Raw genomic sequence first — 23,603 nt, forward strand, 5'->3', positions numbered from 1 at the left:
TATCTGAAGTGACTGTTATTATTGTCAGAATGAGGAGCAGATAGATAAAAACATGCTAAGGAAGCTTAACATTCTTGCACACCAGCGGAGATTTAGGCAGTGTTTCCATGACAGCACATCTGCCAGATAAACCCCAGACGAGCACACAAGGTTCAATAATCTACAGTAGTACAGAAGGAAAAGGCACTTGAGCAAATTAAGCTCACAAGTTGGACTGGTGTGAGTGCTTTGCACTTACATGATCATGTTTACACGCAAATTACAGAAAACATGGGATCAGCAAATATATTGCTTAATTTCTACTTAAAATGTAGTATACTGTGAAATAACAAAGCTGAAGATTGAGACAGACCAGTGGATAAACCCTTCTGCTATTCTCCCCCATACTTCTGCTAATTATGTCATTTCCCAGAAAGACCAAATGTAATGTAAAAGAATGTTACTTATGTAGTTGGAACCATATTATTTTAATCTGTGGCAGCAACTAATAAAATTGACCAACCTTACACTAAATCAAATGTATTTTTTTGTGTCAGAAAAAAAAATTATACCTGAATAACCATGCAGAATGACAAAGAAAAATGTAGTATTTTATTTGGGTTAGTTGCTAATCAGTAACCCAAGTATCCAATGCAATCAGAATCAAGAAATTGTAAGAACAGTGGCACACTGGATGATTCTGTGTATTGTCCCTAGAGCAAATATCTTCAAGGACAGGGTTTAAATTGCTCAAAATTGTCCCCTGTTCACTAGTAAGGCAATTGCAAGTAAGCATGGGTATATTAACTCATAAGGAGATTTTGCTTGGAAACACTGACTGCCACACACACGTTCTTGCAGCTGTCTGTCAAAAAAGTGACTGGGGGCAAAATTATACTGAGCATTTTATAAGCCATTTTATGTGAGTGGTGTCTAAACATTCTAAATTACTCTCTTGACTTAAAAAATGCTAACTCTCCCCACATAACAGAACCAAAAGGGTGCCACCCTTTCTCAGACCTAATAATGAATAAAAAAGGGGGTTGAAGATCTAAACATAAAATCTGTTATTAAATAAGGTTTGTTACTAAATAAAATCAAAGGTTTGTTATTCTATTTTGAGACCGTGGGTGGGGCTGTAGCCAATATCAGAGTCAGTAGGAAGCAATAGACATCAGCACAGAGCTCAGAGAGAGAACACAGTGAGCTGGCTGACAAGCTGTCATACAGGCTCCTTGCTGATAAAATCATTCCCTCCCTAACTCCTCTTCTGTTCCTCACCAAACAAAGCTACAAGAGCCCCCCCTCCGTTCATGCACATACAGATATGTCCCCGCCCCTTCCATTGCTGTATTCCCTTTTTTATATAAGCCAAGGAAAGCAAAAAAAAAAAAAAAAACATTAATAAATGCTCTAGAATGGACATGAAAGGAGCAGTCGCTTTGACTGCTGAAACTTAACGCCTCTACAAAATTAAAATCCTTCTTATGTTCAAATCCTGTAGGGCCTGAAATGAAATCCATTTAGTCCTCTGCTAGTATCCCTTGCCTATTGCTACTCATAATCTGCAAAGCTTTCATTCCCTTTATTTATGTCAACATCCCACACTGGCATTAACCAACAGTTCTGCAGCCTTGCGGATATAGCCAATTTTATCACAATATACGGTGCAGAAAAATACCGGTAGATTCTCGGTGCAGTCACGATATTCAAGTTTGATATTCAGTTTTGAGTTTAACAGGTAGGGATGCTTCCTACATATAAAAAAATCTGTATCCACAAAAAAATGTGACCAAGCTTCATACAGGAAACTACTATGTGAACACATCATCCTGCACTGCGGACAAACACACATGTAAACTACATTCCTTAACTACTAAACCCTTAACTCACTACTAGAAGAAACAATAATGAACAATTTTCAAACAGGTGTGTGGGGGGTTTATCTGCGCTGTTCTCTGCCCAAGGACTGCCCCATGTGGCAAGGGCATAAGTGCTTTTCTGTCTGCCTGTCCCGGTCTACCTTTTGGTAGCATCTCCCCATTGTTTTCTATGAGAAGCAGTGACAGACTGATAAGGGTGTTTTAATGACCAATGTTTTCAGCCTGAGAAACAGAGCAGCACTCAAAATGCTTTATATGCCATTAGCCTTAGGCTCATTTGTGTGAGGTTATGTTCTCAAAGCAGAAATTAGAAATAACTGATTTTTACTGTGCTTTGCTCTGTATTTATTCTTCAAACCTTTAGATTGCAAGCTCTAGCAAGCAGGGCCCTGGAGTCTTCCTATCATTTCATTTGCATACCTTGCTCTGTTGTTTTTTTATATGATTATTAAAGCAATGGCTCCTGAGGTGACAATAGGGGTAGCTGGAGGGGGCAGTCTAAAAGCCACTAAGGGGGCGATTTAGAGGAAATGCATAATTGCTCTGTTATATAGTCTATAAACCCCATCTTGAAATTCATTTAGGTTGAGATTTGGGGAGAACACTTATGTGCTGGTTGGATGTATTGCTAAATTTTTCATACAGCAATGTTGTGATTTATCTGTAACCTTGATCTGAGCTAAGTGGGCCCTCCCAATTTGCCAATATGACCCTAACCAAATGCCCCCAAAACCTGTGCTTCAAAGTGCTGTTGGCACCATTTAAATAAATGATGGTTATGATGAGTGTTGCTGACAGTAATGAAATAAACCTCTAGGCCTACCTTGTAACAGCACAGAGTCATGCATCAAGTGCAAATAACTAATGTAACAATTGTATTGGCTGTCCATAGAATACTTATTTTTAGTACATTTAGTTGATTAAAGAGAGACACCTTACAGTTTTTGGAGTACATGTGGTTATGCTTTATACGCATATAAATGAAAGGACCAAGGCTTTTAAAGGATAAGTAAACCTTTAAAATAACTTAATGTAAAATTAATGAGAGTGCTATTCTAAGCACTTTAGCAAATTATAATCGTTTTTTTTTTTAAAGATTCAAAGATATTAAGGGGAATGTGTACTGTTACTATGAAGAGGGCTGGTCTGATGTTCTTCTGGTTAGGAAAAATAAAATAGGAAGCATAAAATAAAATCTTTACCTCACATAATATGGGAAACATTTTTATTGTGATTGTAATTTTTGGAGAAAGGTTGTACGGAATCACTTCAAATAAGAACCACTACAGCTATAGTACCGAGCCTATCATTACTATCCAATAAATACAGTGATACTCGTGCCATTATATTAATGTAACAACGCCCATTTTTTTGTCCATAAAACTGCAAGTGTCTGAGGAGTTCTATGACATTTGTTGCTTTCAGGAATGCCTTATTATCTAGTTTGCAAACAGCTAACCATTAAGTACCATTCCTAGGCACTGAGGTCTCTAGAGTTTGTCTCCAGGCAGCAAAAGTAGCAAATAGCAACTTTTTCCTTTAAGGAATGGTGCAGGAATTAATTTTCTGAGACAATTTGCACTTGGTCTTCATATTTTATTATTTTGTAGTTTATTTATTTTTTTGTTTTTTTTTATAATTTTTTTGTTATTATTTCCATTTTTTATTCAGCAGCTCTCCAGTTTGGAGTTTCAGCAACTATTTGGTTGCTAGGATCCAAATTACCTTAGCAACCAGGGTGTGGTTTGTCTAAAAGATTGATGTATGAATAGGAGAGGAACTGAATAGATAAATAAGTACAGGTATTAGACCTATTATGCAGAATGTTGGGGACCTGGGGGTTGCCAGATAAAGGAACTTTTTGTAATTTGGATCTCCACACCTCTAAATCATTTAGCTATTGATAGGATAGTTTTTCCTGTAATAAAGATTAATTATATCTCATTTGGGATCAAGTACAAGGTACTGTTTTATTACTACAGAGAAAAAAGAAAATAATTTTTAAAAATTTGAATTGATAATAATGGAGTCTATGGCAAATGGCCTATTTCGTAATTTGGAGCTTTCTGGATACCGGGTTTCCGTATAATGGAAAAAATGTGGTTTCACAGAGCAATCGTTTTTTGGCTGCGGGAGAAGAAGGCAATGTTCTAAAGTCCAAAAGTTGACACTGGACTACAGTGTAAACCATTATAGTATAGTTATCATATTAAAGGAATATTATACATCCTTTTTAAGATCAAAGAATAGGGCTTGTTATGAATACAACTTTTGCCTGTTTAAAGATGTAAAGCTATAGATTTTTCTATTTCTTTTAGCATTAAAGAAAATGAAATGACTTTCACTTTAGAACTTCATGGTTCTGCCAAATCACAGCAGAGGAGAAGCTACTAGAAAAAATGATCAGTTCACAAATAACCCCTTAGGCCAGTGCTGTCCAACTTCTGCGGTGCCGAGGGCCGGAATTTCTCTCGCATACATGGTGGAGGGCCGCTAATGGAAGCCAGTTTTGGCCACTACCCCATTTTAAACCACACCCACTGCCTCCCCCCCTGTGGATAGCACAGCAACCCCCCGCATATATTTACACACCTTAGGGACCATTTAATGGCTATTTCCAACTGCTAACAAACTCCCAGAACAAACCCCTGCCAGGTTAACCTCCCACAGGCAGCATAGGGTAGGCAGAGTATGGCACACACAGGCAGCACTCTGCCTGTCCTATGCTGCCTGTGTGTGCCATACCCTCCCTGCCCTATGCTGCCTATGTGCCATACTCTGCCTACTCTATGCTGCCCATACACAGGCAGCATAAGCCAGGCAGTACATACAATGTCTGAGGTGTGAAGAGGTGAACAATGTGGGTGATTACAGCCTGAGCCTGAGGTGATAACCATGCAGGGGCCAGTTAATCTCAATACTGATACCATTTAAAGCTAACACAAAATTAACCCATCAATGCAGCCAGACAGGTGGGGGGGCCACACAGAAGGGGGTCGAGGGCCGCATGCGACCCGCGGGCCACCAGTTGGACAGCACTGCCTTAGGCCAATACCACATGAACATATTCTCAGCCAGAGGATAAGTGCACGGAAAGAATCCACACCTACACTCTAAAAAGCTTATTGATGTGCCTGCATCTGGAGCCATAGCGTTGGCCCCGGTGCAAGCACTGAATGGAATTCCGCATGAAACTGCTCAAGTATGCAGTATCGGGGTGATGGCACATCTATACGCATTTTGGAGCATAAAGGCAGATTCTTGGCCTGTGTTTAAATGCAAGCCAAAAATCCACCCTGTGTGGCACTGGCCTTAGGTTTTGCGGGCAGCTCATTACACCAAACAAAGGCTGCAATGTTTGTTTATATAGAGCTCATTATGTAAAAATGAATCCTTTTACAGAGGTAGAGAGAGGGCTGATTTCAGTTAAAACAAGGCACTTCTCCATTTTTCAAATGTCAAAAATGCTACAAGGCGATAATAGGAGCACAGTTCAACGTCAGCGATAAAATACAGATATTGGTTCTACCCTGTGCTTATTTGCTTTCATTTCAAAAGACAGACAGGGTGTTTAGTCATGGTGATTTTAAAACGTGACTGAGTTTTTTCAAAATCCCACCGACTAATTCCCCTGTCTGTCTTCGCCCTTAAACATCAGTGGAGACTTCATTTTACAGATGATACAGATATTGGAGCTATTATCGGGAAATCCATTATCCAGAAAGTTTCAAAACATGACATTTCAACTTCCCTTGAATTTTATGGATTTGCCTTAAATCCTCCCTAATGGCAAGACAATTCTCTTGCTTAAAGAATTAAAACAATGCCGTACAAAATGGGCATACATTCCAGTGTCAACTTATAAAAACCTTTAGAGCAGGGATTTTTGTGAACTGGGGTTCTTGGGGTTGGGAAAGGGAAACTCCTAATCTACAGCAGAAAAAAGTAAATAAAATGAGGTGCATAACTGGTGCTAAATGAAATTTTGGGTAGTAAAGCAGATTCCCACACTGGAAGTTAGGCAATCAAGTGTGGGGTTTTTGTTTTATTATTCTGTATAATAGAGCCTTTCACAATGCATTTCAAGGAGTAGTCAGGCAACGTGATTATTTATGCTGTCTGCCCCTGCAGATTGATAATGCTTTCATCCAATGACCATAATCCTAAACTGAGCTTGCTAGGGTTCAAAGTTGCTAGCTCTCCTTAAAGTTCCCTTTTGAGGTCATATATTTAGATCAAAACTAAATAGGAAATAGTCTGATGCAAGTTGAGTGTAGCCCAAAGGCAAAGCATTTGGAGCGCATGGAAATAAGATTGTTGTGCTGATGCAGCACTGCCTAAAAGGTGTCTTGATTGCTCACAATGCACAACCCTCAGGAATATAATATACTTCAGGCAGTCCCACTTAGATGGAATACATAGGTGGAGAGTACTTGGCAAAGAGTATATTAGGTAGAAAGAGCAATATCATCAGTTCACAAAGCAGTATGACTAGTCAGCTTATCCAAAGCAGATCAACCCATTTATAACCTATTGTGCAAGGCACATCCATCCCTCTTAATATATGAAGCTACTTTCAGAATAAGGTATATAAGGAATATTATTGTTTAATCTCAGATATCTCAGTTTATGTAGAATGGTATTGTTATACAGGCACACTAACGTATGCAAACGCTAATGTATGCAAAAAATGCTATTGAGCAAAAGGATGATGGCTTGTTTAAGGTGTATACAATAACACACAAGGGAACCTAAGCTAAGTAAGCACAAAATACAACCTTGCAACGGGATAACATCAAATAAAGGGATTACAATAATAGGATTGCAGTATTATGATGCAGGAGCAAGGTGTGCACAGATCAAAACAATATTATTTGCATGGTTTCAGCCCCAGTGTGCACTTTTTCAGTGTTTATTTTATTTCTCAGTCATTTCTGAGCATTATACTTTGTTGGAAAAATAAAAATACATTCAAACATATTTCCACTAGCTTAAGCAGCTTATGCCCTAGACACTAATTCTGTAAAATACTTGAAAACACCTAAACTGTAAAATTATATTTTAAAACCAGTTTGGATTACTCACCTCAACATCAGAAACTTTCATCCGAGTGCCTTCTTTACCAACAAAGATATCATCTATATCCACCAAAACATAACGGTCAAGGGTGAGGCAGAGACGTTTGCCAGTCAAGTAGGCAATAGCATCAACAAATATTAGCTTATGCAGCCAAAAGTTAAGATTGTTGCCAAAAAGCACCCTCTGGATTCCATCATGAAGGCCCAAGTCCTGTACCACTGTTGCATGAAGTGCCTTGTGTGTGGCAAGGTGGGGGATCGATTCTGCCGATTTGGTGCTAGCTAGCAAAACAGGTTCATATGTGCTATGATTCGACTGGAACACTGTCCAGTCATCCCCAGGGAGTGGACCCTGCTCTACTTCGTTTGCTCTGGTGACATAAAGAAGAGGGGCATTTGGGTTGATATGGTAGTCCCGTAATCCCAGGTTGGAATGTAGGAAAAGAGGGAACCCTTTCAGTTGAGCACTAAGTAAACTGTTCTCATTGGCTTTAAAGAAACCAATGATACCAACCCCATATTCCACGCAGTATTTATCTAGTAGTTCCCTGTTCCAAGCATCTAAATTCACATACTTCAGTATATTCTCATAAATGATTAGAGCATATCGGCCCCGATCTTTGTCAGTCAACGTTGGCATGTCCCCCTTTCCGGGGGCTATTTCTGTCCGATATTTAAAACGTCCGGATTCTAAGATGGCTACGATCTCCTGCCCAAGCTGAGAGTAGATACTTTCCACAAACACAAGCACCACTGGTTCGGTACGGGAAGTATCCACAGATTTTGCAATTCGCCAGCTAGCTTGGGGCTGCACCACAGTTCTCTGCTGGCTGCTGCAGTCACTGAAGGGTAGAGGGGGTGGCTCCTTGATTTTTGGGCTGTTAGTAACATAGTAAGCCAAGAAACACATGGAAGCTAAGCTGAAGGCAATAAGTAGCAAGATCAAGCGATGGAGCTCTAACTGTCGCATGTGACGCACAAGTTTCCAGAGATGAATCATGGTGAGGCCACCCACCTCACCCCCCTACCAACACTCACCCAAACTGCTGGATCACTGTCCTTTGCCTGTTCAGTATAACAATGTGAAATTCCTCAGGGAAACAGAAACTGCAGAACCAGAATAAACAAATAAAGCAGGAATAGAAGAGGCGAGAATCCCTCCAGCCTGCCATTTATGTCAGGTTACCATGGCCTCCAATTCCCATTGCTTCTATTCACTCCGATCTGGGCTCTTTAATAGATTTCCTCCACGAGATTAAATGCCAGTCGCTTCTTACATGCCTCCTTCCTCTTGGTCAGGAAAGGCTGTAGCTGTCCAGAACCGCTCCCTCCCCAAGATTAATCCAGCAGTTGTTTAATCCGTTCTTCCAGGTTGTGCCCTGAAATTACACAATACAAAACAGTGTCAGAAAAAACGGAATACAGAGTTTATGAACTGCAACAATAGGACACTGACAGTAGCAAAGACAGTGCTAGAAACCCATCAGTCTCAAATGGCAGAATGCACAAGTACTTTCTACTGATCCAAAATTTCCCCATGGTCTTTTATTTCCTAGTAGCTAGCATCTGCCTTGCATGGTACCAATGACAAACTAGTGTTAATGATTACTTATAATATAACAATGAATGAAAGTGCAAACTTTTGCTTACACTAAAGAATTAATTACATATCTACAACATAAGAAATTTAAAAAAAACAAAGAAAAAAAATGTATACTTTGAGGTCTTTAAAGCCCAGTTTAATAAGAAGACTTTTTAAACAGAATATATTTATGTAAAATGTTTGTTTTGTTTCACCTAGTTGTCTAGAACAGTTGGCAAAATAGGATATTTCTGAACATAGTATACGTACAGAAATTTTAATGAAAACACAATAAGAAAAGGGTATTAAAGTTTTAACTATCTAAACAAATGGAAGTTAAATAAAACTTCTATTTTTTTCAGTCATTCTAGAAAGAACTGGTCAGCAAAAATAGTGCAACAAAAATAGTGCAACCAATCACGGTATTGTTACCAGCTTTAAATGTGCTAGGCGCTCAATGTAAAAATTTTGGTGAGTAGGAGGGATTAGGAATGTTTTCACTGTACATTCTAGGTATAGCTTTGTGCCAATAAAAGAAAGAATACTGCCCTTTTTTCAGTGGGTATGTTTTCATGTTGATCCGACCCAGTGATACTGATGCAAGGTATGCTTTTAAGTAAGTTCAGGGGATAGGCAGACAGATATGCCTAGATTTGTAAATTAAATGTCAGCCCACACACCAAGTCTGCAATTGTTTGTATAAAAATGTGAATGATGCATAATGTCTGTAAGTGCTTCAGAATATTTCGGAACTCTATAAACAAATGGTAATAATAATAATAATAATAAAATGCATATAAACAAATGAGAAGCTTGACTGGTATTTCAATGTTACCTAAATGAAAATCATCACAAACTTGTGGATAGTGTTATCACAGGCAATAATAGGAGGCAGATGTCTTTTAACCACTTACCTACCACATAATGTAAATGGGTTTTCAAGGACCTGACTGTCATGCAACATAGATTCCACATTTATGTGGCCAGAACCAAAAGGGTTAAACCCAAAGTAGGGTGACTCAATACAGGCTTATTATTATATTTTCAAAAAACTTTAGATGCCCAAAATACTCCAAAAAGAGTTTTCTTTCTCACTTCATCAGCTTTTGTTGCGAATGATGATGTTGATAACAATGAATGCTTATTACGGATGATCGATTACCTGCGGTGGCTCATTCATGCGTTCCACGCATGAAGTTTAGTATATAAAATATGGCAGTTCTAGACATATTCAATGTTAGGTGTTAGTTCTCCTTTAAGAACTGCCTTCCACGTGATAGCTATGGGAGAAGGATGCCCTGACTACTGTGACACAGCTGAGGTAAAGTAGGCCCATACATTGGCCTAGGCCAGTGATCCCCAACCAGTTGCTCGGGGGCAACACGTTGCTCACCAACTCCTTGGATGTTGCTCTCAGTGCCCAAAACCATGTAGTTATTTTTGAATTCCTGACTTGATGGCAAGTTTTGGTTGAATAAAAACACGATTTACTACCAATTAAAGCCTCCTCTAAGCCGATAGTGTGCATAGAGGCTTCCTAATAGCCAATCTCAGCCCCTATTTGGCACCTCCATGAACTTTTATGATGCTTGTGTTGCTCTCCAAGTCTTTTTCCATTTGACTGTGGTTCACAAGTAAGAAAGGTTGGGGACCCCTGGCCTAGGCTGCTTACTGTTAAGAGCAGCCTGGGATTGAAACTAAAAAAGTTGGCCTCTTAGATGAATATTTGATCAGGCCTTGATGGTAGATAAAGTAGATAGATGTTGATATGCAGCTAGCCCTAGATTAAGTAGTAGAACGTAAGAAAAGAACATGGATTCCATCCATCACGGACCAGTCTCATTCTGGCCTTACTTGCCACTCTCTCCCATGTCAGCTATTATACAATTGCAATCCATGGCATAAAGGAGCCACAAAGGGAAGAAAAAAAAAAAAAAAGAGCAGAAAGAAAAAAAAAGTTTGAAGCTATGTTGTACCTATTGATGGATGTGCTCTACTAATTGTACACAAACTCAATCAAGATGAAAAGCCATTTGGATTTTTGTTAAATCATTATTCCTAAGTTGTTTTAATGATTTTGCTTGCAGAACTTCACAGATTACAGCTGCTCAAATTAAACTGAATAATACCAAGAAAAGCAAGAACTTGTTTCTCTAAGACATTTGCAATATTTTGTCCTTTCCCAATATCTTTTTTTTTTTTTTTTTTTTTAAATTACAAAAAAAAAATCGTGACTGGTTTACAATTTCTGACATCTCAGAGGCCATAATTGTGAACGAGTATTTAATAAAATCTTACAAAATAAAGTAAGCTAAATTAGAAGTGATGCATGCAGTCTCCATCCAGCCTAATACACAGGGGCTGCAGGTAGATGCCTACTTGTTATTTAGCAGGATAGGAATATAATGCTTACATTACTATGTTCCTTTTTATCTGATAGTTATAGTATGTGAGAGGTAAATATAATGATACAGAAAGCAGCTGTCAGATCAGCAAACTGTGTGTCATACAAAGCTGGCAGAAAGAAGCATCAAAGCTCCATTCTATAAGCATAGAAGCCTTTTCCTTATGGGAATCTGCCCCCTGTCATTACATAGTTCAGTTCTTCCCCAAGCAATATGTTTTTTTTCTGTACATTGCCAAGCTCTAATTTCATTTGAAATGCAAAAGTCAGAGCAACGACATATTTTCTGACATCAAGTGGTTAAAAAAAAAAAGTTTAGCCCAACTATAGTTATAGCGGGGGTAATGATAGTGATTGTAATTATAAGATTCCTTCCAGATATCCTATGAATTGAGTTGTTCTGCACTTTGGGACACTCTCATACACAGAGAGGCTGCATCCTAAATACAGGAGCACAGACAATCAAAGGGAAAAGAGATCTTAAGTAGCAGTAACTGTAAAGGTGGCCATACACGTGGCGATCCGACGACCATCGGTCGCACGAAACATCGTAAGATCCGCCACACACCATTCAGGGCTGAATCGGCAGGTAAGGAGGTAGAAACAATAGGATTTCTACCTCCTTCTGCCGATTCAGCTCTGAAGGGAGAATTTTGGTCAGGCGCCTTCTATGGCGCCCGATCCAAATTTTCAAAGTTGTCCGATCGGCGAGTCGTCCGATATCGGCAGCTTCCTGCGATATCGGTCGACTCGCCGACATGCCATACACGCACCGATTATCGTACGAAACGAGGTTTCGTACGATAATATCAGTGCGTGTATGGCCACCTTAAATGGTATAGAAACATGAGATAATGACAAACGACAGGCAAGCAATAATAATAATAAAAAAAAGATGAACAGTACAGTGCTTGTGAGTCAAAGACATGTTAAAGTGTGGATTTAAACATTTTAAAAATAAAAGTATGATTAGAATACGCATTCCTGTATATTTCTAGATAGCAGAATTTGGTACAGGTATGGGATCCCTTATCCGGAAACCCGTTATCCAGAAAGCTCCGAATTACAGAATGCCTGGGTCTCCTATATACTCCATTTCAATCAAATAATTCAGAATTTTTAAACTGATTTCCTTTTTCTCTGTAGTAACAAAACAGTACCTTGTACTTGATCCCAACCAAGATATAAATAATCCTTATTGGATGCAAAACAATCCTATTTGGTTTAATTAATGTTTTATTGATTTTTTAGTAGACTTAAGGTATGGAGATCCAAATTACGGAATGACCCCTTATCCGGAATACCCTTGATCCCAATCATTCTGGATAACGGGTCCTATACCTGTACCTTATACACATGGCCTCTCATGGAGGCAGGTAAATCAGATAAAGTTTAGCTCAGGGTATAAAAGTGTAATAGGCACCCATAGAGCAGACAGTGTCTAAAATGGACCCAATTGGAAAAGGCTTTTCTGAATTTGAGAGATTTCCAGATAACAGGTTTCCACAAAACAGACTCCATATCCATAGCTATGCATGCCAGGGAATGCCAGTTATCATGGAGGCAGTTTGCTGCTACAGAAGCATCTCTGGGCCAGTGCTTGACAGAAGCACCGTTTTTTTTTTTTGTTTTTTTTTTAAATAACTAAACCATCTGACTAGTCGCAAGTCTTCATTGCACAGATTTCAGCTGGATTCATGAGCAGTACAGTAAGCTCCAAAGAAATACAGGGTGGTACAGGGGATAACTGGACACAGTGAATACATAGCACAACAGCACTCTGAATAAATGCACCCTTAATTCGTTCACTTGTAAGAGACTACAAAGAGCATTTACAAAATTAAAGGAAAGTAACACAAAAATGAAAGTGTTTTAAAGTAATTACAATAAAATGTTTGCTATAGAAACACTACTATAGTTTATATAAACAAAGCTGCTGTGTGTCCATAGGGGAAACCATTCAAGCTGGAAAAAAGGAGAAAATGTGCAAGTTAGTTACATAGCAGATAACAGATAAGTTCTGTACAATACAATGGTGTTTATCTGTGCCTTTTCTCTTTTAAATGGCTGCCCCCATGGCTCCACAGCAGCTTTGTTTACTAAACTATAGTAGTGTTTCTAAAGCAAATACATCCGTTGTACCGACGCAGGGCAACACTACATTGCATTGTCATTACTTCTATACACTTTAATTTTTTGGTGTTACTGTTCCTTTAATCATAGCTGTCTAAGACAAATGTACTGCAGTAGCTGCTTCCAATACTATTAAGGAGAGATATACTGCTATATAAAACAGCATATGCAAGGCAAAGTACTAACAAGAGGAACAATAAAGCAAGAGAAGCTTGATAAAAGTGAGGAGAATCCCAAGGTGCAGAACGAGGATGCCTTGACAGGTTTGCTTTTATATGAAAATATTATAATGTCAAAATATGTATTCTCATTCTCTCTGACATAACAGAGTAAACCAGAAGGATATGAGTTGACACATAAAACAGAACTGACTGCTTGTTTTCCCACTGTAAAAGGGAAACATTATTATCTTTTTTTCATTTTCTCTTTAGGTCTAGTGTACAACCAGCGTTGTTGTTTCAACAGTTAGCATATAAAAATTGGACATAAGGGCTTGCAGGGGCCTGTAGTGGACCACTGCAACACTGTTCCAAAGTAAACAAATATGCAAAGACTGCAAACCACATGTGTTACATAGGCCATGGGAGTTTAAGGTAACTTAAAACATCAAAATTTGAATTAGGAGGGAATTTACTTTTGCATTCAAGTTTCCATGAATTGTGTGTTTGCAGTGACATAAACAGAGCAATGCCCAGAATATGTCGCAATTAACAAGTTGGATAAAGGGAAACATAAAGCTTGCCTAAAAGGTGCAAAGTAAGTTTTTGTTTGTTTTTTTAAAAAAAACCCTAAATGCAGAATGTGGTACTGTGGTTCATGAATGTAGCATGTGGCACTGCCATGGTCCTAACAAGGTGGTTCAGTACCATGCTTATTCCAAATGATCTTATTAAGGGATTCTTTCGAAGAAAGGTCGTTTCTGATCTGCTGGCAACCGACTCATCATAAGTATGTGCCTGCAGATCTGACTAAACAGACAAAAAGAAGATTGCCATTTATTTTAACCCTTAACTAATGACCTTTAAAAGGGAGGTGTAAGTTGGAGATAAGAGAACACAGGCCCTTCTTGTGTATTAGTATATAATGGCTTTAATGTGTCCCCGCTGCATGCCAACTCATGGTAAAACTGTGAGGCTGGGGCTGAGGGTCCGATAACAGTGAATAAGAGGAGCAGCCTAAAGTCCAAAGAAACTGTTATTTTTAAAGGAACTTGCATTCAATGCTTAAGATATTGCTGAAGCTATAGCAGGATGATGGATTCATTATTACTTTCACATGCCTGTAAAGGGGCCCAGAAGAGTTTGACAGCCATGGAGTTAACTTATATTGATTGTGCCTGTTTTGTGCACATGGGGACAGAGGCCAACGTAGAATGCAAATAAATAAATCTGTGTTTTGTTTTTTTTTTTGTGAGCTCAGCTTTGATATCGCTCTGCTGTGAGCACAGACCCCCCAGGGAAGAATTATATGATTTAACATGCACCGACTTGTGTTGAAATTCACAGAATCATACCACATTATAAAACACATTAAAACTACTTATCATAGTTCCCTTCTCATGAAGCAAACCCACGAATAGTCCAGACTGTCTGATACAAAAGAGGTAGAACACCAGTAAGAAAACCAGTAACAGGTATATTGAATTTTGAGAACACATATAACCCATTTAGTTAGTACAAATGAAAAAGAAAAGTCTCCTTCATGAGCTATTCCTTATGCTCATTAAATGCTTCATAAAATATTTATACACTTGAGAATCAAAATGGATTTCTGTGCAGCACATACGTCCCATTTAGCACCGACTGCACGGCAGGTTCTCCCTGGACAGCCAGTACGCCGAGGCACAAATGAGGGTTTAAACAAAACCCTGACAGCCAACATATTGCTGCACTGGAACTGTCAGAGGATCACTACAGATCAGATCTGTGAAGTTGCGTGCAAATATTTTTCAAGATCTATAAAATATCTTAACAGAAATAAGGGAACTTCTTTAAGCTAAGCAGATGGTAAGTTTGAGATATGAGGGTTATTCCTAATAGAATTTTGAGTTAAAACAAAATAATGGGAATGGATAAGCTGTGGGTAGACAGAAGATGAGGGAATTATTTGCATGACTCATAGGTCTGTGATTTACACTTATGAATCATGAAAAAGACATTAGAGCAGAAACAATAGCACATTTCCCTAGGGATTAATTGACAGAGCCTTCCATTTTAATGCACGGTTATCAGCAGCTGCATTGGTAACCCATGGACTTGCTCAGTGGGGTATCTTAACCAAAAAGCACATCATAGCTGACATACAAGTAACTTTTATGGGAGCAAATGGCATATATTTCTTGTTTTTGAAGCATTTAAAAAACACTGAAAAATATATTCATCTGCAGGTTAAATAAAATGGCAATCTGCTTCACAGAGAAGGAGGCAGTTATATAATGCTTTAGTTTTTCAGCACCGTGGTGCCCTCATTCAGCTTGTATTGGGGGTCTCAGAGTGTGCCTAGAGCGCCAGGCATGTGGCTTTATTCTATATAGGCTACAGATGAATAGCTTCTCTAGTGCTATTCATTCCTGTCGCTCCCTTGGTATACTACAGTGCAGGAAAGCTTGAACATCTGTTTTACTGTGCATTCACTGGCAGAACCTGATGCACAGAAGAAGCACATCTATATGGGGGGTGTCAATGCAACACATAGGAAGATGTACAAAACTAGCAAAGCTTGGAACAACAAACAATGACTCTATAAACTTCTTAATGTGGAAAAAAGTCTAGATAGGTCAGATTCCATATAACCTACCATATACAGCCAAGCATTAGTTCATTTTTTTGGCTCTGATTTTTATATTAGTTTCTATGAGCTCCTAAAATATAGCCAATTTTTCAAAGCAATTATGTTATGTTACCACTACTACATAGAAGTAATAGTTCTATATATAAGAAAGCACTATACAACAGCAGTAACAATCACTTTTATTGAAAAATACACTCCCACCTCAGCAAACAAATTCTCTAGAGACCTAATTTTGTGCAGGGGGGGGGGCTTTTTGTACCAAAAGCAGAAAGGGTCTTCCCAAAACTGCCACAAAGAAAAAAAGCATGGCACTGCCAAGATTTCTACTACACACTGTAGAGCTATGGTCTCCTTTCACTTGAACCTTGATCTTATACACTGGAAGATCTGCTCGCTTGGTGATGTCGCCAAGCAAGCGGATCTTCTCCCGATATCCCCCACCTACGGGTGGGCGATATCCGGAGAATCCAGGGTAATTCGATCGTTTGGCCCTGGGGCAAAACAATTGAATTATAATGGCGGGCATAGGTAAAGTTGGTCCGGGGACAGCATCGGCTTGTTGCGGTCCCCGATCCGACTAGATTTTCTAACCTGCCCGATCGAGATCTGGCCAATTTCAGGCCAGATATCGGTCGGGCAGGCCCGCCGTAAGTGCCCATACACAGGCCGATTAGCTGCCAAATCGGTCCAAGGGACCGATATCGGCAGCTAATATTGGCTCGTGTATGGGGACCTTTAGTCCTAACTACAAAAACAGCTGCAGAACAGTGTTCCTTCACTACTCCAATGTGGGCATTAGGCATTCAAGTAGGTCGGCATCTGGTAAATCCAGGCTCATTAGTCAGATGTGAAGAACACCACACCCATCACCAAAATAACAGCCCTGGGTGCAGGTAAAAAAAATAGACATATAGAGAAAGGGAAAGTTCACTGAAAAAACTCAAAAGTTTTGAGTACAAACAGAACTCTTCTTCAGGTTTGTCCCTGAAGTAGAGTACTGTTTGTACTCAAAACAGTTTTTTCAATAAACTTTTTTTCTGTTGCACCAAATCCCTGAGTGTGCGGTACTCCATATCTTGATTCCAGGAGCAAGAACAGTAAAGGTGGCCACACACGTGGCGATCTGATGATCTTTCGTGCGACCAGTGGTCGTCAGATCCGCCACTAACCTTCAGGGCTGAAACAGGCAGATAATGAGGTAGAAACAATAGGATTTCTTCCTCCTGCCGATTCAGCGCTGAAGGCAGATTTTGGTCAGGCGCCTTTCTATGGCGCCCGATCAAAATCTTTTAACTGGCCCGATCGGCGAGTCGACCGATATCAGCAGCTTCCTGCGATATCGGTCGACTTGCCATACACGCACCAAATATCGTACGAAACGAGGTTTCGTACAATATTATCGGTGCGTGTATGGCCAGCTTAATACATTGTCTTATATATTGCAATAAAAGATTTGCTCTGAATGAAGGATACACAAAAGAACTTTCGGCTTGAAAGCATATATGTCACATCCTCTCCTGGTCTGGGCTTCAACTAGACAATATCACTTGAAATGGTTTTCATTGATGGATAAATCATACTTTTAAAACAACCGTTTCATAATAAGCTTGGTTGTACAATAACTAAAAAAATCTTTTAAAAATGTACATATGTGTACATTTTGGCACCCCCCATGAAATAGACTTTACATGTCCTTTAAGTATATGTACTGTACAAGTAAAAATCAGTATAAAAAGAAAAACTTCAAAGCAGGGCAAAGGAACAAAACCAAATGCAGCATCAACATATAACAAGCCAAAATTACTGAATGTATTTTTTATACGTGAAACAACACATTTGATTTTCCACAATCATTTCAGTAACTAGCCCAGAATTCCTTGCAGTAACACTAAGGGCAATCAAGCTATGACTCAGTTTCCTGTTTCCAAGCATACCAATAGCAGAATTAAGTGCTAATCCATTTTGCTTTGGGCTGCACCATGAAATACAAGAAAGGTTTGATCTTGAGTCCAGAGTAAGAGTTTATAAATGGAGCCCAAGTCCTTACCCTCCTGACAGAGCTTGGAGCGGCAGTATGTTAGCACTTATGTCATTGCATATTATATACAAACCAGACCATAACATCAGCTGGCTTTACAAACAGGAACTGTTGGTGGTGCCAGCATATATAATGTAGTAAAATGTCTACAATTATTTTACGGCAAAATCCATCCAGGACTCATTTAAAAACAAAACAAAATCATGTTTACAAATGTATTTATTTATTTATTTATGTTTGCATTAATACTAAAAGCTAACCCCGTGAATAGAACTGCAATAAAAATAAATACTAATAACAGTGTGAACAAGCAATAATGTCAGGTTTAATCGCTTACAAGGACTAAAATACCACCTTATAAGAATACAAGATAGAATTCCGCAAGCAATGTGAATTTCATTTACTACTCCTTGAAAGGTGCAGAAAACAAGATAGCCACCCCCAGCACAAGTCTACGGGTGAAGACACATGGAGCTACTTAGTAGCAGCTACTTGTCATGGCTACTAAATGACAGAAAAAACCCTGTCATACACAATACTGAGTTATCAATAAATGATCAGCATTGTCTATTTTGTCTTTTGTAGCCGTGATAAGTAGCTGCTACTAGTAGCTGTGTGTGTCTTCCCCCTAAGGGTGAAGACATGGAGCTACTAGTAGCAGCTACTTGTTGCGGCTACTAAAATAGACAATGCTGATCATTTACTGATAATTGTGTTTTAGCAGAGGCAATTCTCAGTATTGTCTATGTGGCACAGTATTTCCTGGAGTTTAGTAGCCTTGAAAAAGCAGTTGCTACTAGTAGATCCATGTGTCTTCACCCTAAGGAGTCGTCCATTTGCACTACCACTTTCCAACCCTAATTGAGGGCTGCCCTCAAGGTATTCCACTGCAGGTAAACCTATATATAACAGCAGAATGTCTATTTTATTGATTTTAGCAAAGAATTATTAAAAGTTCCCCTACTTGCCTACCCATTTACCTATGGAATGTAAAGGAATAGCAGTGCTCCTCACTAGAGCAAGTATTAATGAAAGAAGGTCACATCAGGTGACTAATGCATTAGCTGACAAGTAATTACAAGCAGATTCAGCTCTGCTATAATTGAAGGATGACTGCATCTATATCAGGGAAAGAAACTGTCGCAGCTGGCTAGCTGTAGGCCTTATTGCTACGTATGAGAGACAACAATGTTAGTACAGGTATGGTATCCCTTTTCCGAATACCAGTTATCCAGTTTAACATAAAAAGCTGTATAAAAAGTCCTTTGTAAATTAAACATGAAACCCAAATTCCTTTTCTATTAAAACATCCATAACTGTTATAAATGTTTTTAAAAATCTGAACTGCCAACTATATATTCCCTGTAAACGAACAAAATGACCTTGTATTCGCACACCCTCCGCTCTCCAAAAACTTCACCGCTTGGTGCACACTGCTGGAGGGATCGGCACCCTCCCAAACATTCCAAGTAGAAACAATAGCACTGGCACTCAGGTGCTGCATACGGGACTAGCCCTTTAGATATCTTTATTACGGAAATGCAACGTTTCAGGGCAAAGGGGTGCTATTGTTTCTACTTAACCATATATTCCCTGCCCCACCTCTATGTCTCACAGGCAATTACTTTCCCTTTCCATTCAGCACTTCCTAGATGTCACTGCATTTATGTAACCTGTTCATGGGCATGGGTATCAGGTGCCAGGCTGTGGCACATAAACAAGATTTTGGCATGATGCAAAGCTTGCTTTAATAAGTGTCCACAAAATGGCACCAGCCTGCTTGATGTGATTGAGTAATCCCAAGACTGTAGGAAACAAGATTTACATTATTTATATAGTGTAAGTGAAGTTAATTGTACTCAACTAACATGATAATGAAATACATTTGGACTTATTTTTTAGGGTGACAGGTCCCCTTTAAAGGGTTTTAAACAGACAAAGTACTGTAGATCTACAAGATCCCTTATCCTTCAAGCATTGTGGGTAAAAGATCTTATACCTGTACTTCACTCTTGCCACTTGAGAAACAATAGCAGGGTCACAACAAATGAAACAAAGATGCTGCTTGTAATCACACACACTGCTTGAGCCATGGACCCAATATATATTTAGAATCTCGGTCCCAAAGGACAACAGGAGTGTTAATCAATTTTTCCACCATTAATCTAATATAGCATATTATTTTGTTTTGTGTTTTGGAAATGTTTTGAGAGGATAGTATCTCTAAAGTAATGTAACAGCGTGACCATGAATACCATAATTTACATATCTGATGAAAAGGGGATTTTGTTACTCCCCGTTAAATCCTTTTCTCCAAAACCCAAGTCGCCGTCTTGAACAGTTGCTCTACTTCCTGAATGATGTCCAATTTTCAGTGCCCAAGATGTCCCAACAGCTCTAGTAGAGAGAATCAGAGGGGGAATCCTTCCCTGTGCCTTGTAGGAATTCACGATCGTAGAATGTATCTACCTGGCGATGGAGTATTCACGGCGAAGACACATGGCGCGATTAGTTGCCACAACTTTTTAAAAAGTCGCTGCGACTAATCAGCGCAACAAAATTGCAATTAGTCACTGCAACTGAGTTAATTAGAAGTTGTGGTGGCTAATCATCCCGTGTGTCTTAGCCCTTAGATGTGCATGATCCCTTACGTGCACCACCAAAGAGTATGAAAAGGGAATCTGACTTTCAAAAGGACTCTGAATGTGTACATTTAATGCCTTAACTTGGCCCAGGTAGTGTAGCCTCCTGAATGATATGGAAGTCCATCATAACCTTTTGGAATACTAGATATGGTGGTCAGCAGGACAAGGTGCCAATATCTGTTAACCTCCTAGAGGAGCAGACTGCCACCAGAAAGGCCACATTAAATAAGAAAAAGAAGCATTGTGTAGACTGTAGAGGTTCAAAGGGAGCTCCCTGAATTTCCTTTAGAACCAGATACAGATTCCATGGTGGGGAGAGGTTCACTAAATGGGGTAACTTTATGCTTTACACTCTGAGGGAAGGTCTGGATGTCGGGTAACTCTGCTAGCTGCTGCTGAAAAAAAAAAAAACAGTGTGCTGACCAGGCCTGGATTTGTGGAAAGGCATGCCGCCCAAGCCACAATGAAACTTTGCTCACATAAGGAACAATGGGCACCAGAAGCGCAGAAACGTTAGTGCATCCTCTCCCCACTACTCCATATGAGAGTTAAGTGGGCTTGCATATGCGCAGGAAGGAGGCATTTGGAGAGTTGGGCGGGCGGCGAAAGGGGGCGTACTCCAGGCCCTTAGAAAAACCATCCTGGAGAAATTCCAAGATTCTGGGTATCAAAAAGTCAGAAACTGGATCACTAATACTGAAACAACACTGTGAAAATGTTTTCCATACATGATGGCAATAGCATGCCGTAGACATTCCACATCCACTGCCATCTGCATTAGCTCTGAGAACAACTTATGGGAAGTTGGGCTTCCCGATCGGACGACAAGCCTTGAATTGTCAGATGTCCGAAGAGCACACACCAACCAAACTGGGCACATAGAATCTTAGGGGATGGGGGACTAAAGTTTATCAACTAATACTGGTATACTAGATATGGGACACATTATCCAGGAACACGTTATAAAGAAAGTTTAGATAGTCTCTCTTTAACTAATCTAAACACATTTTTTTGCCTCACACACCGACTAATTGCCCTGTGTGTCTTCACCCTTAAGCTTGTTTTATAAAGTCTTTATATACATGAATTTTTTTTTTTGTTTAAAACACCCATTATCCATAAAGCTCAGAATTACAGGAAGGCCATCTCCCATATACTCCATTTTAAATAAGCAATCCAGAGGTTTAAAAAATGATTATTATAGTTCTGTAATAAAAAAGGTACATTGTACTGTAAATATAAGGGATGTAAATATCAGTATATTTACAATCTATTTTAAAACAATTTCAAAACTGCTTCATGTGGTTGCCCGAGCACAAGAAGCCTGAACCAAAATGTGATTTCAGACAGCTTTCAGCAAGCCATAGTGAGAAATCAAAAGCATAACTATAAGTACAAGCGTAACCACATGAAAGCCAATCACTGAAAAGCAGAAAAATGGTCTGCAATACAAGACAAAAAACTTTTAGGGCTCTGGCACACGGGGAGATTAGTCGCCCGCGACAAAACTCACTGTTCGCGGGCGACTAATCTCCCCGAGTTGCCATCACCTGCCATCCCACCGGCGACTTATACATCCAAGGTGACTAATATCATATTTTACAACAGAGGGTACATTATTTATTATAGTAAACAAGTTTCATTTAGTCACTTGACAGAAATTACAAAACTGAGCTCATGTAGAATATTGATATTATATATAATTATATTTAAACACACTCAAACACAGATTATAAATACACCTTTTATGTGTCTGATTGTACCCATGAGTTTTCAAAAAAATATGTTAAAATAGTAAAATGAATGGTCCAGGAAGAAAATGCTAAAGCAGATACTATGATTTTAATAATCCTTTTTAAAAAACATGTTTGTGTGATTTTGGATGTGTGCGACCTTAACGGCTGAGGGCTGACGTCAAGCACCCGCATACTTTTTCTAAGCATTACTTGCCACTACCAAGACATACTGGCAGCTACACACACCACACCAGTGGTTCTCAACCTTCCTAATGCCGCGACCCTTTAATACAGTTACTCATGTTGTGGTGACCCCCGACCATAAAATTATTCCATCGGAAATATGTGTTTTCTGATAGTCTTAGGGCTGTGGCACACAAATCTCCTGTGTCGAGGGCGACTAATCTCCCCGAAATGCGAAGGTGCCTTGAGAGGCACCGGCAATTTACATTCTCACCAGTGGGATGGCATTTCAGGGAGATTTGTAGCGGGCAACTAATATCCTTATGTGCCCTTAGGCGACCCCTGTGAAAGGGTCCCGACCTACAGGTTGAGAACCGCTGCACTACACTTTGGTTGATTGAGAGAAACCTGTTACATAAAATGAAAGGCACCGTGCATTGCTATTGTTTTTTCCAAACAGGAAAACAGAACCCAAAAACACAGGGCCTACAATGCCGGCTAGTAAGGACTTTATAAGCACTGCAGATTCTACGATCTATGACACGAATAGGGTTAGAAGAAAAAGAAGGAAAAAAAAGGGGGAAAAAACATTCCTTTAATGTGATCTTATAACAATGGGAATTATGACTGTTCTGTGTTAATAGGAAAAAAATAATAAGGTAGACACCAGCATTATAAAAGGAACCTCATCAGAAGCAAAGTTGTCAGGAAGGCAGAAAGGGATTTTCCCTGCACCTGCAGTGGCAGATATGATGCGGGGTACTGGGGACAATACAGGAGAAGTAGCTTGAGAGCTGAAGTTCATTGAATCAGGGCACTGTTTTCACAACAATGGCTTCATTCAGTGCTACTCCAATGCTTCCAAACAAGCCTTGTTTTGTTACATGGCAGAGTTTGTTAAAAAAAAAAAAAAAGGGGGGGGGTTGAATTCAGCCAAAAAGACGTATCAGGTTGCAGCCAGAGAAACTGTCAGCTTGGATCTGGGCAACAAGGCTTCACAGCCAAAGATTATGCCAGCTGCTGGTGTGTACGAAACACCGAAAATATCAATAAGGATACCGAAACAAACAATAATTGCCCATAATGAGCACTATGTACATTCATTCATGTATCCATCCAATGACTAATATAAAACAACTGATAGTCTGATAT

The 23,603-nt window shown here is 39.3% G+C and overlaps 1 protein-coding gene across 2 annotated transcripts in view; it reads right to left on the bottom strand.

Annotated features, from left to right (window-relative positions):
- ndst2 (N-deacetylase/N-sulfotransferase (heparan glucosaminyl) 2) overlaps positions 1-23,603 on the bottom strand; it is a 92,189-nt gene that overhangs the window by 35,170 nt on the left and 33,416 nt on the right. For both annotated transcript variants that reach the window (XM_012966246.3, NM_001142818.1), the window contains 1 exon segment: positions 6,948-8,319. In XM_012966246.3, coding sequence (XP_012821700.1) covers positions 6,948-7,940 — 993 coding nt within the window. In that variant the 5' untranslated portion in view covers positions 7,941-8,319.

The sequence above is a fragment of the Xenopus tropicalis genome, chromosome 7 (genome assembly GCF_000004195.4).
Source record: "Xenopus tropicalis strain Nigerian chromosome 7, UCB_Xtro_10.0, whole genome shotgun sequence".
Taxonomy (NCBI): domain Eukaryota; kingdom Metazoa; phylum Chordata; class Amphibia; order Anura; family Pipidae; genus Xenopus; species Xenopus tropicalis.